Source organism: Pteropus medius, unplaced genomic scaffold (assembly GCF_902729225.1).
Source record: "Pteropus medius unplaced genomic scaffold, Ma_sr-lr_union100, whole genome shotgun sequence".
NCBI lineage: Eukaryota > Metazoa > Chordata > Mammalia > Chiroptera > Pteropodidae > Pteropus > Pteropus medius.
The window spans coordinates 11,197,420-11,215,542 of record NW_024349803.1 but is presented as its reverse complement, the minus strand read 5'-3'; the positions used below and the strand labels follow the sequence as shown (position 1 = coordinate 11,215,542).

At 35.4% G+C, this 18,123-nt stretch overlaps 1 protein-coding gene and 1 pseudogene across 1 annotated transcript in view; both read left to right on the top strand.

Annotated features, from left to right (window-relative positions):
* The first annotated feature begins 1,463 nt into the window (after positions 1–1,463).
* Positions 1,464–18,123, top strand: part of COPB2 (coat protein complex I subunit beta 2) — a 30,892-nt gene continuing 14,232 nt past the window's right edge. The window contains exons 1-9 of the mRNA XM_039837290.1: positions 1,464–1,617; positions 8,666–8,803; positions 12,069–12,155; positions 12,352–12,478; positions 13,312–13,460; positions 15,273–15,419; positions 16,255–16,354; positions 16,983–17,125; positions 17,372–17,571. Of these exons, the coding sequence (XP_039693224.1) occupies positions 1,615–1,617; positions 8,666–8,803; positions 12,069–12,155; positions 12,352–12,478; positions 13,312–13,460; positions 15,273–15,419; positions 16,255–16,354; positions 16,983–17,125; positions 17,372–17,571 (1,094 nt within the window). The 5' untranslated portion in view covers positions 1,464–1,614. The remainder of the gene's footprint in view (positions 1,618–8,665; positions 8,804–12,068; positions 12,156–12,351; positions 12,479–13,311; positions 13,461–15,272; positions 15,420–16,254; positions 16,355–16,982; positions 17,126–17,371; positions 17,572–18,123) is intronic.
* Positions 17,948–18,066, top strand: LOC120582556 (uncharacterized; annotated as a pseudogene).

Sequence of the window (18,123 nt, the reverse complement as noted above, 5' to 3'; positions counted from 1 at the left end):
CTAGCTAGGTAAATCCTTGGGTACCTAGTGGTATATAAGGATTTAAGTATGCACAACTGAGTTCCTTGAGAATAGAGATGATGTATCATTTTATTTTCTATTATTTGGTACTGTGCCAAGTCTGAACATACTCGTTCAAATGCAAGAGTATCTAGGAATCAGAAATACTGGAAGCTCTGCTATTCGAGTAAATTAGGTATAGTTCATATTTGTAAAATTTTCAGCTCTTGTGATCCTGAATCGCTCCATAATGTAAGCAAAGTATTCATTATTCATCTCAATTTACATATCATAATATCACACTACTGGTACTAAAATTTAGTTCCAGACCCATTCTTCTTTCTACTATTGAATATCACAGAAACACAGAATGGTAGAAAGGATCTTTAGAAATTATTCAACATATTTTTTTTTTAATAAGGAAAACTGAGGCCCACAAAGAGGTCACATTAGCAGCAAAGCTACTAAAAGCCAAATACTTGATGCAGAGTTCTTGTCTTCCTCTGAATATCCCTTTCAACACAGAAACATATTTCTGCCTTTCTGAAAATCTAGAGGTCTGAAAAAACTCCAAGGCTTCTTTCAGGCCAGAGGTACTCGTTTATATGTAGACAGAGGGCAAGTTTTATTTGTTAAAAAAAAAAAAAAAGTGGAAATGTAAGAGGGTGAAGGGTTGTAGGCAATAGCACAGGTCCTGATTCTAGAGTTCAACTACCTTAATGAAGAGATACTTTGATTAGTAGAAAGAGCACAAGACTCTGAGGACATATCTGAGATCGAATCCTGACTCTACCGTTTAATATGCAGCCTCAGCCAGGACACTTAAGTTCTTTGAGTCTTAGTTTCCTCATAAGTAAAATGGAGATAATTCAGATTTCATGTGGTAAAGAGCAGAACATAGAAAAATATTTGTTGAATGAATAATTGTCGATGCTCAATAAAAGGTGATCATGCACAATTGGGTAGTTCTATCTCCTGGGGCGCTCCAGAACTGAAGGGTCTTCACAGCCCTCTGACCTCAGAGGCCTGAAGCGTAGCCTGGAGACTAGCGCATATCTTTCCAATCTTAATCAGGGCCAGGGCCCGCAGAGAATTCTCTGGGCTTCGTTCTCTAACCCATCAGAGTACTGTGGTCTCAGAGCCTTGATCTGCCTTCTTCTCTCTCTTCCTCCCTCTCTTCTGCCAGTCGGAGGAGGGCTGACACTGCTTCTCAGCCTCTGCGACACAACTTCACTATGAGCGGAGCGTCCTCTGCCGTTAGCGTCCAGCGGGGATTAAGCATTTCATTTTTCTCATTTTTTTTGTCTCCAGGTTTCTAGGTTCTCGTCCACGCTCAGCAGCCCCAGGTCACTGCCCTTGGTGGCCGAGGTAACGCCCCGCAATGGCTCTTTGCAGTTTGAAAGGCCACGTTGCCTAGGAAACTGGGGAGGGGCTTGGGAGACGTCAGTCCTACGTCTGGTTTGCTCAGGCGCTCGCGTCCTCGTCCCCATTATCGCGAGAATCCCCTCCCGGAAGTTCCACGTCAGTCAGTCGGCGGGTCAGCGGGTTGGTGGGACTCTTCGGGGGTGCGTTGTCATTTGCAAGTGAGGCGTCTGGCCTCGGACTGAAGAAGCCATGGTAAGTCCAGACCCAGCAGAAGGGAGCGAAGCCCCCTTTGGTGAAGCCAATTTCTGGGGCTTCTAGACTGGGGGCTGCGATAAGAAGCGGCTTGGGCTCCCAGTGCGGCCACCACCTCAGGCCTTGCGGGGGTCCTGGTCCATTTTGCGTTCTGTGATGGAGGAGACGGTGGGACCCAGGAATCCGGGATGGTTTGGGGGAGGCAATGCCAGGAACCTCGGGGTCCCTGATTCCTCCAGTGCTTGAGTATTTGACAGAGCTCCTGAAGTCTGCAGCGGGGTCCGTGGTGTAGGGAAAATACAAGAGGCCAGAAAGGAACCTCGTAGAAGGATTTAGCAAAACTACTCCATTCTGCCCTTAAAATGGTGACAGCTGGTCTTACACTCATGTTGAACTTATTCCTGGTATGGTGTGTACTGACCACAAACTACAACTTAAGCAGAGAAGCATAGCGAAAAAAAGTAATTGACGTATATATGGAGTCAAAAGTGAAATTTCAAATACTTTATGATTCTGGCTTAGGTTTCTAGGGAGAAAAGAAGGGTTAGAGAATTGTTTTTAAAACTGGCCTGCTATTATGCGTTCGCAAATATAGTGGCTGATAGAATGGAGGTCCTGACAGCACATTTTAAAATTATCACTCTCACCCTCAAAAATGCCTTGAAATACTTTTGCACAAGAGTATTATAATAAGAAATCAAAAGACAATAGAGTGAAAATATCTTTGCTGAAAAAAATGTAAGAAAGTTAGTATTTTATATTTAAACAACCTCCTGCCTTAAAAAAAAATTGTTATGAAGCACAGGTTCAAAGATTTTGGAGCTTAAAGACCTTAGGAATTAATAAGTCCAAGTTCCTCATCTTGCAGTTAAAAATAAAACAACTTTAAGTTTGTCCAGGCTAATTGAGGCAGAGTTAGAACAACAAAAATTGATTCCTTGGGGAAACCGGGAAAGTTATGGATACTCCCAGAAAAAATGGAGAGAGAAGCTCTGCATTGCATAAAATTATGGACACCCCCCCACCCCCCATCCTCATCCGTGAACTTTCTTGGAACTCCAAGTTAAGAGCCCCTGAATAAGACTTCAAGTCTTTTAATTCTACCACTTTATATTACCAAACGGCCTGCTTTGGTCTGGGGTCTGCTGTGCTTTCAGTAATGGACATTATTGGAAAAGGCCCCTGGATCTGTGGAATTAGTTTTCTTTTGCACCTTTACGTTTAAGAGTGTGTTTTTATAGTGAAGTATTTCCTCTTTAACACATTGAAAATTTGTGTAAGGTACAAAATGTGAATTCATTCACTTGTTTATCATAGAGTGTTTATTGTGTGCCATTCACTTTGCTAAAACATTTGCCTCCAAATTCTCACAGCAGCTGAGAAAGTGAGTTATAAGTAATATTTATGGATTGGTTACAGTAGACCAGGCACTGTTCTAACTGCTTACAATTGAATTTATTTCTCATAAAACTTAAGAGGTACGGGTAATAGTATTATTACTCCTTTCCCTATGTCAGACCCGAGAGAAGTAAACCTGTTCACTTTTGCACATTTGAAGTGAATGGGGGAACTGAAATTTGAATCTAGCATGATTTTCTATACCTGGATTATGCTGTCTTTAAACACCCCATATCCAAATACAAGCATACTTTTGTTTCGTTGTACTTTGCTTTATTGTGCTATGTAGATACTACTTTTTTTACAAATTGAAGGTAAGACCCTCTGCCAGCAAAAAACATTACAACACACTGAACGCTTAGATGATGGTTAGCATTTTTAGCAATAAAGTATTTTATAATTAAGATACGTACATTGTTTTTTAGATATAATGCTACTGCATGCTTAATAGACTGTTGTAAACGTAACTTTTACATGCACTGGGAAACTAAGAAATTCGTGTGACTCACTTAATTGCGGTGGTTTGGAACCAGACTGCAACATCTCCAAGATATGCTTGTGTATATATATACGTCTATATACGTCTATATGTATACATATATATACACACACATACATGTATATAGACGTATATATATACATATACACACACACACACACACACACACACACACACACACACACATACATACATATATGGTGCTGCGGAGATAAAAACATGAATAAGCAATGAATCTGCCCTTAAGGAGCATCTACTCTAGAAAGCAAAAATGGACATGTACACAAATGTTAAAGGTTAAAATTAAAATTTAATTTTAACAGGATCTCATAGGAAAGGATGCTTCTGGCTGGAATAGTCAGATCATATTGGTGGCAGTAGCATTTAGACTGAGTCCTAAATGAATCCAGCTTTGGGAAGATAGAGACATTTAGAGTTGAGAGTACACTATGAGTATCTGTATTCCAGAGTGCCTAGTACAATGTCTCATTCAAGGTTGTCACTTAAATGTAGGGAGAAATATAGCAAGAGCTCTTGGCTGTGGTTTTGAAACTGGGATTTGTACATTGCAGGAAGGTAGAGGTATACTGGAGTTGCTCATTCCCCTAACTCATCTTCCTGGAGTATCACTTTTGCTTAGCAATCAATTAAAAACATTTTTATGGCAAAATATACATAGGTTCTAAGCGTGCAATTTCGTCATTTACTAGAAGTACAAGATGTGCCGGCTTATGTGAAAGTCCCCACCATGGTTCCTGGCACATAATAATAAACACTTCATGTTTGTTGATTCTGAAGAGACCAGAAAAAGGAGTTAAGATTTGTGATAATTAATGGGGCATAATTTAAAAGTAAATGAAGTAAAAGGTTCTGCTTCTCCGAATGAGCAAAGAATGTGAAGTTGATGGTTTGAAAGTAGAAAGTTTGAGATCAGAGAAAGGTATGATAGTGGAAACATTTTTGTGGTGATTGTAATGAAGAGCCAAATAACTGTGATTTTTAAACTAAATTAAGAGTCATAGGTTGTTGCCAAAAGTGAAGGAGGCATGTATAGAAGTAAGAACAAGGTTTCAAGTAATCAGTGACCCAAATTTGATAGAGATGGAAAAAGATGAATAAGCCTTGTGAGGTGCTTGTCTCAAGAAATCTCTGCTGAAATTATCTAGCGATCTTCATTTTGTGTTGAAAGTAACCTTAAATTTCTATTCCATTCATGATCATCATGGAAGATCACAAAAATAAAGATTTGACAGTAACTCAGTTTGCCAGATAAACTTGTAGATTGCGTTTAAGACATGTTAAAGGGGAAATATATTTTAAATCAATCTTCTTCAATTTACTTACGAGAGAGAATTAAGACTACTGCCCTAAGGCGTCACATATATAATGAATTAACTTTCTCCTAGAGTAGTATCCTTGGGAGAATTGGGAAAATAAGTTATTTAAATCATTATCTGTTCTGTGGTTTAGATGAGGAATCCAGGTTGAAAAAGGCTATATTAAACTATTAGTATTTTCTGGTTTGAGAGAGTATTTTAGTTCTTGTTTAAAATTGTTCTAATTTCCATTAGGCTCCTTTAACTTAAATCCATTAAAATATTATAAAAACTCCTGTTTTGACTCTAGAGGCCTTCATGGACATGGATATAACTTGTATTGATTGCACATTACATTGCCTAGCCTTTACTAATATTATTACCAAAATAAATCTACTATTTTTCTTCAAAGAACTCAATTTTTTTTATGGAGATATAATTGACATATAATATTATATTAGTTTCAGATGTACAATAGATAATGATTAGATATTTGTGTGTATTGTGAAATGATCACCACAGTTAGTGTAGTTAACATCTGTCACAATATATATATAGTTAAAAGTTTGTTTTTCTTGTGATGAGAACTTTTAAGATCTATTCTTAGCAACTTTCAAATATGCAACACAGTGTTATTAACTATAGTCATCATGCTGTACATTACATCCTAATGACTTGTAACTGGAAATTTGTACCCTTTGATTCCCACTTCATCAAACACTTACCCCCTACCTCTTGCATCCACCAATCTGTTCTATGACCAGATGTATGTGTTTGGGTTGTTTTGTTTTGTTCTGTTTTTATGATTCCACATAAAAGTGATATACAGTATTTGTCTCTTTCTGTCTGACTTATTTCACTTTGCATAATATCTTCAAGATCCATCCATGTCGTTGCAAGTGGCAAGGTTTCGTTCTTTTTATGGTTAAATAATATTCCATTGATTTTATATATACATATAATAAATGTATAAATAATAAAATATATTTAATATATAGATAATAAAATATATGTCACATTTTCTTTATTCATTCATCTGTTGATGGACACTTGGGTCGTTTCCATGTCTTGGCTACTGTGAACGGTGCTGCTATGAACATAGGAGTGCACGCATCTTTCTGAGTTGCTGTTTTTGTTTTCTTTAGATAAATACCTGAAATTGTAATTGCCGGATCATCTGTTCTATTTTTAATTTTTTGAGGAAACTCCACACTGTTTTCCATAGTGGCTGCATCAATTTATAGTCCCACCAAGAGTGCACAAAGATTTCCTTTTCTCCATATCCTCACCCACACTTATTTCTTGTCATTTTGATAATAGTCATTCTAAAAAGTGTGAGGTGATAGATGTTTTGGTTTTGATTTGCATTTCCCTGTGATTAGTGATGTTGAGCATCTTTTCATGTACCTGTTGGCCATCCATCCATATGTCTTTACTAGAAAGATGTCTATTCAGATCTGCCAGTTTTAAAATTGGATTGTTTTTTGTTTTTTTGCCGTTGAGTTTTATGAGTTCTTTATATGTTCTGGCTATTAGCCCCTTATTGGATGTATGATTTGTAATTATTTTCTCCCATTCAGTAGGTCACCTATTCATTTTGTTAATGGTTCCCTTTACTGTGCAGAAGCTTATTAGTTTGATGTAGTCCCACTTGTTTATTTTTGCTTTTGTTGCCTTTGCTTTTGGCGTCAGATTCAAAAAATCATCTCTGAGATGGATGTCAAGGAGCTTTTTTCCTATGTTCTAGTGTTATGGTTTTTGAGTTAATTTTTGTGTATGGTGTAGGATAGGGGTCGCGTTTCATTGTTTTGCATATGGCTGTCCAGTTTTCCCAACACCATTTATTGAAGAGACTAGCCCTTCCCCATTATATGTTCTTAGCTCCTTTGTTATAAATCAATTGACCATATATAAGTGTAGGTTTATTTCTGGGCTCTCTATTCTGTTCCATCGATCTGTGTGTCTGTTTTTATGCCAATACTATACTATTTTGATTAATATTACAGTTTAGGGTTACTAAGACTTAATGAGTAACTCTTGTTAAGAATATTTTCTGATGTGACACAAATGATATGGGCAGGAGTTGTGATTTAGATATTTTATGTTTACTAGATATTCTGTAAACTAAGCGTTCTCAAAGTGTGGTCCACAATCCCCCGTGCTTTTTCAGGAGGTCCACAAATTAAAACTTTTCCTAATAGTAAAACACTGTTGGCCCTTTTCACTATGTTGATATTTGCACTGATGCTGTAAAAGCAGTGGAAGGCAAAACTGCTGGTGCAGTGTCTCCACATCGTACTGATAGTATAGTACATTCTTCATTATCACACAGTTTTTTAAAGCCAGTTTCATTAAGAATGTCATTGATGCAGCAGTAAAAATTAATTTTATCACTTCTCAACACTCAAGTATACATCTTTTAATTATTCTATTTGATGAAATGGGAATTACAGATAAAGCACTTCTGTTGCTTACTGTTTAAGTTGCTAGCTTTACTTGAAACAATGGCTGACAAACTGTGGTCTTTCAGACTCGATTGTTTGGCAGACGTCTAAAAAAAGAAAAAGTTATTTGGTCTTGATAGTATTTGTTCCTGATTATAAAATTAGAGCTTTCCAGTGAAAGAATTTTAGAAAACTGTTACTGACATAAACAGGTTTCTGGTACTTAAAAACTTATCAGTTGAGGTCGATGGTGATTTTAATGAGTGTGATTTTGATACTGTATGATGAAATGTGTCAACATTTGGAAGATCTGCATAATCTATTGAACCAAAATATTTAAAACGACCAATGCATGATTTTACAAAATGATGCATGAGTGAAAGATCTATTCAAAATACAGAACAGAGGTAGGTACTAGACTTATCAGGGGGATCACTTCATAAATTATATAAATATCTAACCATTATGCTGTACACCTGAAACTAATATAAAATATTGAATGGTAACTATAATTGAAGAATTAAATAAGTAAAAATACAGAATAGACCGATGGATTTTAAGTAATGAAAGTATAAAAAATTCATTTACATGGTTTCAGATTTCACATTGCAACTAACCTTAAGAAACTACCACTTGTTACGTTTTGGTGTGATATTCAAAGAAAATATCCAAAATCTTTTGAAAAAAATATTAAAATGTTTCTAACTATATATCTTTGTGTGAGGTCATGTTTCTTTTTCCTATACATCAACTAAAACATATTGATAGCCAAAGCAGATGTGAAAAACCAACTGTCCTCTATTAAGTCAGAATTTAAAGTTTTGCAAAAATGTAAAACATTGCCACTCTTCTCACTAAATTTCTTTTGAAAATATAGTTGTTTTTCATGAAAGTATAGTTGTTTTTCATAACATGTTACTTAAGTTAACATGAAATGAGTTTATTTTTGTTATTTGAAAAACAAGTTGTCTCAATTCAGTTTTTAATATGGTAAATATCAATAGATATAACCCATATAAACAAAAGCTTTTTAGGATCCTTAAAATTTTTTAAGAGTGTAAAGGGGTCCTGAGACCAAAAGTTTGACAACTGCCGCTATAAATTTAGGTTTTTAAAATGTATTTTTTGTATATGTGAGTAAGAGGTGGAATTAACCTTGTGAATTCCTTTACCTTAATGCAGATAACATGCATTCTGGGTTTTGTTTTTGGCGAGGGGTTGTTTGTTTTTTGGTCTACTCCATCCAAATGTTTAGACTCGAAATTCTGTCTATAATTTAGCAAGTAAAAACTGAATTATTTTGTAGCCCTGTTAATGCACTGTTTTTAGTTAAGATCTCAAACATTTTATTTGGCAATTTCATGTTTGTGTTTTATGTTGTTTCTTCTTAGCCTTTACGACTTGATATCAAGAGAAAGCTAACTGCTCGATCTGATCGAGTTAAGAGTGTGGATTTGCATCCTACAGAGCCATGGATGTTGGCGAGTCTTTACAATGGTAGTGTGTGTGTTTGGAATCATGAAACACAGGTAAAAATTTTAAAGGACTTCATTAGAAATACTGTTAGACTGTGCTTAGAACGAGAGAAGAGAAATAACAGAGTCCAGTAGCTATATGCAGACTGCTTTCTCAGATTGGTACACGTGTTTTCAGTAAAGAAGAACTAACAGTTATGAGGGTATAGCTGCAGGAAAAACTGTTCTAGGCTTGTTATATATAGTGTTGAAATGTTAAATTCTGATGTAAGTAGTATTAGCTTTTTTTTTTAATTAAGGAAACTGACACCAATATAAGATCACTTGCTTTAGCGAAAGTATTTAATAGTACTTAATTTTCCATTTAGTGAATATTCTAACAGTCTTAAGAAAGAGATTTTTAATTTTGTTTTTTTAACCAAGTGCCCAATATAATTATATGCAGATAACTTTCAATCAATTGTACAAGTTATAGATTTTATCAGAGAAATATTTGTAGTCAGCTTTTGATTACACATGAGAATATGCATTTTTATGGAATACTTGCTTTAAATGCTTATTTTCTCTTTCATCTGAGTAAATAATGTATTCTTCAAATTAGTGTATCTCATATTTTCCAGACTTTCTTGATCATCCTTAATTTTTTTCAAAGTACAGATCATATAAGTCAGCTCTATATCATACACATGTCTGCTTATACAGAATTATCCTAAACATCCAAGGTTAAGTTCTTAAAATCCAAATAAAATTTACTTTGAGGAATTTAAGATGGTAAAAATAGGCTTAGAGAACCAGGGTCAGGAGTAAACCTAAAAACATCATTACAGCCCTATATCACTATAATGAAACAGTAGTGATGCACACTACACCAAGACCCCATCAGTGACATTTCGTACACATTAACACTTTGTTCTCTGTTGTGTCCCTGTGCCTATAACATTACCTGACACATGGTAGTAAGTGCTCACTAATCATTTGTTGAACTAATGAATAATAAACATTCCATTTATTACTATATCACTATTTCAAGATTTCTGCCCTCTGCAATTTCATGTTTACCCTGTGAATTCTTTTGCCTGGATTCAGATAACATGCATTGTGGGGTTTTTTTGTTTGTTTGTTTGTTTGTTTTTTGTCTACTTCTCCAACCAAATGTTTAAAACCTTTCTAATTTTATATATATAACAAATATGTTGATGCCTCCCCTCACCCTTGCCACACTTTCTAATTCTTCCTAGAGAGCCCCTCTATCAGCTCCATTTAGCCATTTCTCAGTTTTGTCAAGTTACTGTAGTATATATTTTTTTAACATTTAAACTTTTATTTTCTGTGTATATACAGCACATTACTTATTTATATACACTATGGTATATTCTAAAGCCCAGATGTACTTCCCTTATCTTTCTCTAGTTTTTACTGTAACATCACCTGGATCATCTGTTTTGTCTTGTTTTTCTCTTTCGTACCCTTCTGTGCCCTCCCGTTAGGCTTTCTGCTTGCCCTTCCGTAATTTATCTCGTTGGTACTACCTTGTTTAATTTTCTTATTTCCTTCAAGAATGGAGGTTTTGTAGGGGAAGGAATTATTCTAATCTTATTTCCTATTCTTACCCCAACTGCCATACCTGGCAGTCCGGTTTCTAGTTGATGCTCAATAAGTCTTTGGCAAATGGTTGATCCACTTTTGCTTCCCCCTGATTCCCACCCCCACCCCCCACCCCCATTTATTGCCATCAGGAGTTACTTGCCACTCATGTATATTGAGAGCAAAAATTTTGAAAAAGGCAACAAGGTTTTTGGAAGTAAATTCAGATGTACTTGAATTTCAAATAAGGAGATATTATATTACTCTTTAAGGTGGTAGCTACAATGGTTTAACAATTAGTATGTTAAAATTTGAAGATATCTTGCTAATTAAATGATACGGGCAAGCTCACGTTGAGGCTCTATTTACTTATCTAAAATGAAGATGATACTTTTTCCTTCCCTACATCACAGGATTGTCAAAAGGATTAAATCAAATTAGGTAAATTGTGTATGGGACCTATAAGGTACAAGACACAGGTTTGTCATTATTTTCCTAACTTATATTGGCCGTTTATATATTGAGTGTGTATCATTTCCTTGTCCTTAGATTGTTTTGCTTCTAGTGTGGAGACCATCTCTCATGTCATTTTTATCATCCACAGCACTTAATGTGGACTTGCACCATGACTGTTTGTTCTACAGCTGCTTTATTTTTATTGCTCAGTAGATCCCTGGATTTGTTGACTCCATATGAGTTTTTGTGGATTTCTATCATAGATTGCATGTTCTGTCTGCCTTTCAGTGTCTTATCACAGTCAACCGTTAGTGGTTGTATAGTCGGAGCTTTGTCCCCATTAATTCAGTATTTGTCTGAAGAATCTTCCCAAGCCAGAGTAGGCTCAACAGTTCTAATGAACCAGTCCCTATTCTTTTTATTTAGTGCACATGGTTAATCAGTAAGATTGTGCTGTTTTTATTACTCTGTGGCATGAAAAGAGAGATTGAAAAATCATAGTTTGATTTTTAGAATTTTAAAGAACAAGGAATCACAGTGGGAGGACAAAGAAATGCATTCATCCCTGCTTTTTCTAGGAGGGTGTTCTAGCTTTCTACCTTTATGCTGTGTATATTACTCCATTCTCAGCAGCTAGGAGATACATCTAAATCACTGTGTTCTCATAGTTTAAAGAGATAAATAGCATTTGTATGGAAGCATATGTTGAAGTGTTCAAAAGAATCATTTTTTTTTATAAGTTTATTTTGAGTTTATGGGTTTAATTTTTAAAAAGAAGAAACTTAAGAGCTAATTCATTCAGCAAATACTTATAATACACTGGTTATTTTCCAGCCACTGTTTCAGGCTCTCGGAATATAGTGGTGAAGATTTCTGCTCTCAGGAAAGATTGACATTAAACACATAATTATGAAGGTGCTAAGTTATGAAAGGGGAGTATAAGGTTCTGTGGGCGGGTTTTCAGGCTGAAGGAACAGGAGCAAAGGTAAGGTTGGGAGTAGGCAAAGAGGAGACTAGAGACGGAGAGAAGGGCTGGAGCCCAGAGGGTCTGGAATTCCATCTCGTGAACATTTGCTTTTATCTTTTGTAAGTATTTTAATTTTGAATTTGTTAAAGAAAAACATGGTCTATTTTTTTTGACTGTTGAACTTTCATATTTTAGCCTGAGAATATTTTTAAATTAGAAGTGATCTAAATACTTGGATATTTTAAATATAACAATAGATTTTTCAGTTATTTTCTCATAACTCAAAGCATATATTCTTGTTACATTTTAAAGACACTGGTGAAAACATTTGAAGTGTGTGATCTTCCTGTTCGAGCTGCAAAGTTTGTTGCAAGGAAGAATTGGGTTGTGACGGGAGCGGTAAGTAATTACATGAACTTTTAATCCCATTTTCTGAGGTGATTATGTAAATGAGTTGCAGAATTTTGATTCCTGATTTGTTTTGTTAATTAGTGCAGTGTTTTAAAGCATGGACTTTATACCTTGAGCCTTTAGTGTACTTTTTTATGCAGTTCACTTCATAACAATAATGATGATTTTACATTTTTATTTCTAGGATGACATGCAGATTAGAGTATTCAATTACAATACTCTGGAGAGAGTTCACATGTTTGAAGCACATTCAGACTACATTCGCTGTATCGCCGTTCATCCAACCCAGCCTTTCATTCTAACTAGCAGCGGTAAGAGATGACCTCTTTTGGTCATGTGCATCACTTTGAGTAATTCATTTTCATTCAGTGATACATGCAATTCTTTACTGCTGTTACAAGTAGAATTCTAATTCCAAGCAGGCTTTAAACTATTTAAATCCATTAACTTGCTATTGATGCTATGCTTTTATATTTTAATGAAATAGCAACTCTGCTGAGGATTTATATAGCAGTTGCTCTCATTCCTGTCAGGGAAGACTTGAAGGTCTAGATGCTTAAACATCTGCTGAACAGAAAGCTAATTCACATGCTGATGAATGAATTTTTAGCAAGTTGCCATATATCCTAGTCAGTTTTACCTTTATAATCAGTCTGGTTTGCTCCTTGGTATTATGTATAAAACAGTGGACCTTTTGGAGGGCAATTAAATACAAGTTGCACTAAATTGGTAGTAGCTCTTTAAAATTTTTTAAGTTAAAAGTTGAGAAATAATTTAAAACTTTTTTCAACCAACCTTAGAAATGCCTATTCCCTAAATAGTCATTGCCATTGTTATTCACTCATACTTAATCAGACTTGCATTACTCTGTCATTTTGTAAAGCCCATCGTCTTTCTTAAAATTTTCCATGAAATTTTTATATTTGCTATTAGTAATTTTATATTTGCTATTAGTATTTTTTCTATAAGTTTATTCTTAGAATAAATAAGGATTTTGAAAAATCTGTTCAATTTTGATTCTGTTTCTGTAAGTCATGGAATGTATGATTTGTGTTAGATTTGCTGCCTTAAAAGACAGAGACTTCTTAGTTCAGAATGAAAGAAATAGGAATGGCAACTAACTCGATACTTTCTTTTTGCCTAGATGACATGCTTATCAAGCTCTGGGACTGGGATAAAAAATGGTCTTGCTCACAAGTGTTTGAAGGACACACCCATTACGTTATGCAGATTGTGATCAACCCCAAAGATAACAATCAGTTTGCCAGTGCATCTTTGGACAGGACCATCAAGGTAGGGTGTCCACTATTTGTGTCAGTTATGATTATTGGTGACATATAGTTGTTTTAGGTATTTTACTACTGGCCACCCAGTTAAGTTATTCTCATTTTAGAAGTTTCTCTCAGAAGCTGATTTTGAAGTTAAAATAGGACTTCTGACTTTGACCCAGAAGAGATCTGTTTAGAAAACTATTGTAGCAACTTGGTGTTCTTAATGAAAGAGTGTTTTTCTATATGGAAGCAATATGTTGTAAGACTTTTAAACCTTTGCGCACCCAGAATATGAAAAATGCCCATAAATTCTCTAGGTTACTATTTCCTCTCCTTTTAGTGTATTCGTTGTTGACCTCTGCTTATTATTGTTTTATATTTACATTTCATCTGCTTCCATTTTCTTTCTCTTACTCCATTTCTCCATATTACTGTCAATTATCTTTCTAAAAGATGGATTCTTATCAGTTGCCAACCTAACGATAAAATCCACATGCCTTAGTGTGTAATACAAAGGTTCCCAAGACAAACCTCAGCTAATATTAGGAGGTAGCTCCTATAACTCCCCATTCTTTAGAGATACCATGAATGTTCACAGAACCTTACTTTATTTAGCTGTTCCCTCTGCCTGCAGTACTCTTTATTCTCCCTTTTTATTTTCTTCTGGAGAATTACTTATCTTTCAAGGCTGAGCACGATTATTTACTTTCTTCAGACATCCATTTCACCTCTAGACACATCCAGTTACGCTCATCCCATTCCTTCCGTGCTTTTGCTTCTGAATAATAATGTGTCTTGAGAAATCTTTATTCCCTGATATGTTGATGTTTGGAGCAGGAACTATTTGTCACCCTCCTCCTTCAAATAGGCATTCATTAGCAAACATCATAGTGCTTTGCTTGTACTAGATGCTTAGTACATGTTGCAGTGAATGCAATCCTATTCCTTTTTCTATTGCAATATATAAAATATCTCTATATACATAGATTTAAAAATTATATATTGCACTAACTTTGCTTACATGTATATGCTTATAGCTATAGAACAATTTCATTTTCCTTTAATTTATATAAAATATTATATGTTATTTCTCTGACAGTTTATTATTAAATGTTATATGTCTGAATATTTTAGGGTTTTGACCTTTTTTTCTTTCACTGGATTGTCCTTGCTTTGGACATAGGTCAAAAACTTTGAAATATTTTTGAACTTTTTTCACTAAATTAGGTATATTTTGAAGATAAGAATTGTCTTGTCTTTGTTGTATATAGCAAATGGTAAACACTTGTTTACACATCGTTATGCTTCCTGCAGAGCCTTCCATTTAGTAGGCATTCATTAAATATTTGTAAAGATAAAGCTCAATACCAGTGCTGTGGTAATGTTTGAGTACTTTTCCATACTTTTAATTTTTTAATTAAGGAGTAATGTTCTCCTTTTAATATATCTTACTAAATCAACTTTCATTAGTCTTATATTAAATCTCTCATAAAATTTTTTCCTGCTCTTAAAGTAGCATTCCTCAAAGTGTAGTCTTGGATCACCTGGGGCGTCTGTTAAAAATCAGATTCCTAGTTTCATCGTAAAGCCACTGAATCACAATCTCTGGGCATAGAAGGCTGAAAATTGCCATTTTCAGATTGTACCATAGTGAATCAGCCCTCTGGAAATTTAGGTAAAGTGAGAAAGAACAGAAACAAATGGGTGAAAAAGATGAACATTCTGTAGCTTCTCTCTTGGGCTTTCTCATTTTATTTATGTCAGAAGTAGGGTAGAACTGTCTTCTGAAAAGCAAGGCCTCATATTGACTGGCAGGTGCTGTTGCTCTCTGAAGGTATGGCAGCTGGGCTCTTCGTCACCTAACTTCACTTTGGAGGGACATGAAAAAGGCGTCAATTGCATCGATTACTACAGTGGTGGCGACAAACCATATCTCATTTCAGGTGCAGATGACCGTCTGGTTAAAATATGGGACTATCAGGTACAGTTCTTTTATAACCTTACTTGCCATATGTTAAATATGCTTCTTATGGTTTCTTATAGGATAATTAAAGCTCGGGTTGTTTAACTCTGTTCATAGCATAATAACTTAAGGCCTCAGTATTTGCAACTAAACTATAGTCCCAGAATTCCCCATAAAGATGAAAACAAATGCCTATCAAGATTTTAAAAATAAAATGCCATCATATTTATATTTCATTTTAAAGTAGAGATTAGAAATTCTAACATTTTAATTTAAATGAGTTATTATATCCTCTGGTATCCTCATTGGCAGACTTCCATTTATATATGAAAACTAGCAGATCATGCCATGACATAGCCACGGTACAGCCATTTTGCCACAAAGACTCATAAACCTAGTTATGAATTCTTGTTACTATGCTTATTATCTTCAAGATTTTGTTATAGTTTACTTTTTTTGTTTCTCACATCAAAATTTCCCCAGGTAGTTAATAAAACGAGACCTAGAAAACCAGTTTTACGTAGGAACTTATTCAAATTCGTATTTAAATACAGAATAAAAATATTAAAGACATTATCCTAGGAATTTGGGGAGAAATACTCAGATGAAAACCAGAGGTCTTTTGCGCGTGTGTGCGCGTGTTCTTCTTTAAATGTGATATTTACATTTACGTTTGCCTGTACTATCAAATAATAAGGAAATATGCATACACAAGATAATTGTATTTTACAAATGTCTGTATTGAATACTATTAAGACTGTCATAACCACTATCATTTTGTAATATATCTGGGAAAATTAAGGATATTACTTGTTTTTCACTAATAATAATGTTTTCTGTGTCTTGATTACAGAATAAAACATGTGTACAGACACTGGAGGGACATGCCCAAAATGTGTCTTGTGCCAGTTTTCATCCTGAGTTGCCAATCATCATCACAGGTTCAGAAGATGGTAAGTTGGAAGTGTATGTTTATTCCTATGCTTATAAATACTAAGTGGATATTTAAGTCAGGTAGTGCCGTGCATTGTAATTGGAGGTTTCCGTGGATTTTTAATACTTGTATTAGAGTAAAATACTTAAGCTACAAAAGAGTAAAGGGACATCATCATCATTTTAATGTGTTTTAACTCTAGTATTTAAATAAGAGGATACTCAGAAAAGTCCTAGAGAAAAAAAAGAAAAAGCCTGTGCTTTGGAGTCTTAAAACTTGGGATCAAATGCAGATTCTGCCTCTTCACAGATGTGTGGTTTGGGCAAATTATGAAATGGGGATAGGTGTATATCCACCTTAAAGGATTATAGCAAAAGGATGAGAAGAAATCACGTGTATAAAGCACCAGGAATACTGTCATTAGTTCACACTTAAAATTGCATTTCTTAATTTTAGTTTTTTGTACATTTTGTACTAATTTATATATGTTGCTTTATAAAATCACTTACGGACTATAGATAAAAAAATTAAGCTGCCCGGAAGTATTTTCTATTTGAATATAAAGACTTCCTTGTGGCTGGTTCACCTGACACAGTTTATTGTCGGATGTTCAAATTAAAAGGGAGTGTTCATGTTTTTCTTTTTAGGCACCGTGCGTATATGGCACTCAAGCACATATCGCCTTGAAAGCACACTGAATTATGGAATGGAGAGGGTGTGGTGTGTGGCCAGCCTGAGAGGGTCCAACAATGTTGCTTTGGGCTATGATGAAGGGAGTATCATTGTTAAGGTAATCTCTGGTTATACTGTCTCTGAATAAATGGACACGGGAAGCAATTTTCCTTGTGTTTTAGTATAGTCATTTTCCAAGTCACCAGTTTTTTTAAACTGGCACTTTTTTTATTAGGCACAAGAGATTAAGCACTGGAGGTCTGAAGCAGAAGAAAGGAGCCCTTTATTAAATGAAAATAGAAAATGTTTATTTTGTTGTTTTGTTTGCCTTTTCATTGCTAAGAGCCATTTATCATTCTTTCAGCTTGGTCGGGAGGAACCTGCCATGTCCATGGATGCCAATGGAAAGATAATTTGGGCCAAGCATTCAGAAGTCCAACAGGCCAACCTAAAAGCAATGGGAGATGCTGAAATTAAAGATGGAGAAAGATTGCCACTGGCAGTAAAGGATATGGGCAGTTGTGAAATATACCCTCAGACTATTCAGCACAATCCTAATGGGAGGTAAGCCATCACCGAAATCTCTTTCTGAGCTTTTGTGTTAGAGTAGGTTTGCATATCCATAGCATATACACTACTGCCCTATGGTGGGCACTCCTCATTGAGCTTTTGCCTTGGCCTTGTAATCCTCAGCACTGCTGCAGGCAGCCATACCAGCTGTTGATCAGCTGTTGGCATGCAAGGTGAACCATATTTGCCTTCTTGGCCTGGTCCCACCACACAATTTTGAACAGTTAGATGGTTTTGGTTTACTCTTATTTCAGATATGTTGGGTTTCATGTCCTTGTGCTCCTTCGAGGGCAGGGATCATGTCTTATCCTGAGAATTAGAAAGTGTTCTCTCAATATTTGCTGACTCATTGCTCTTAAGAAAAGCTGGCATCTGTGGCCATGCCACCCTGAACAAGCCCAATCCCGTCTGATCTCGGAAGCTAAGCAGGGTCAGGTTTGGTTAATACTTGGATGGGAGACCACCTAGGAAGACCAGGTGCTATAGGTGTAAAAAAAATAAAAATAAGGGATTGTAAGCCGACAAGGTCCTTGCAGTCTGTGAGGT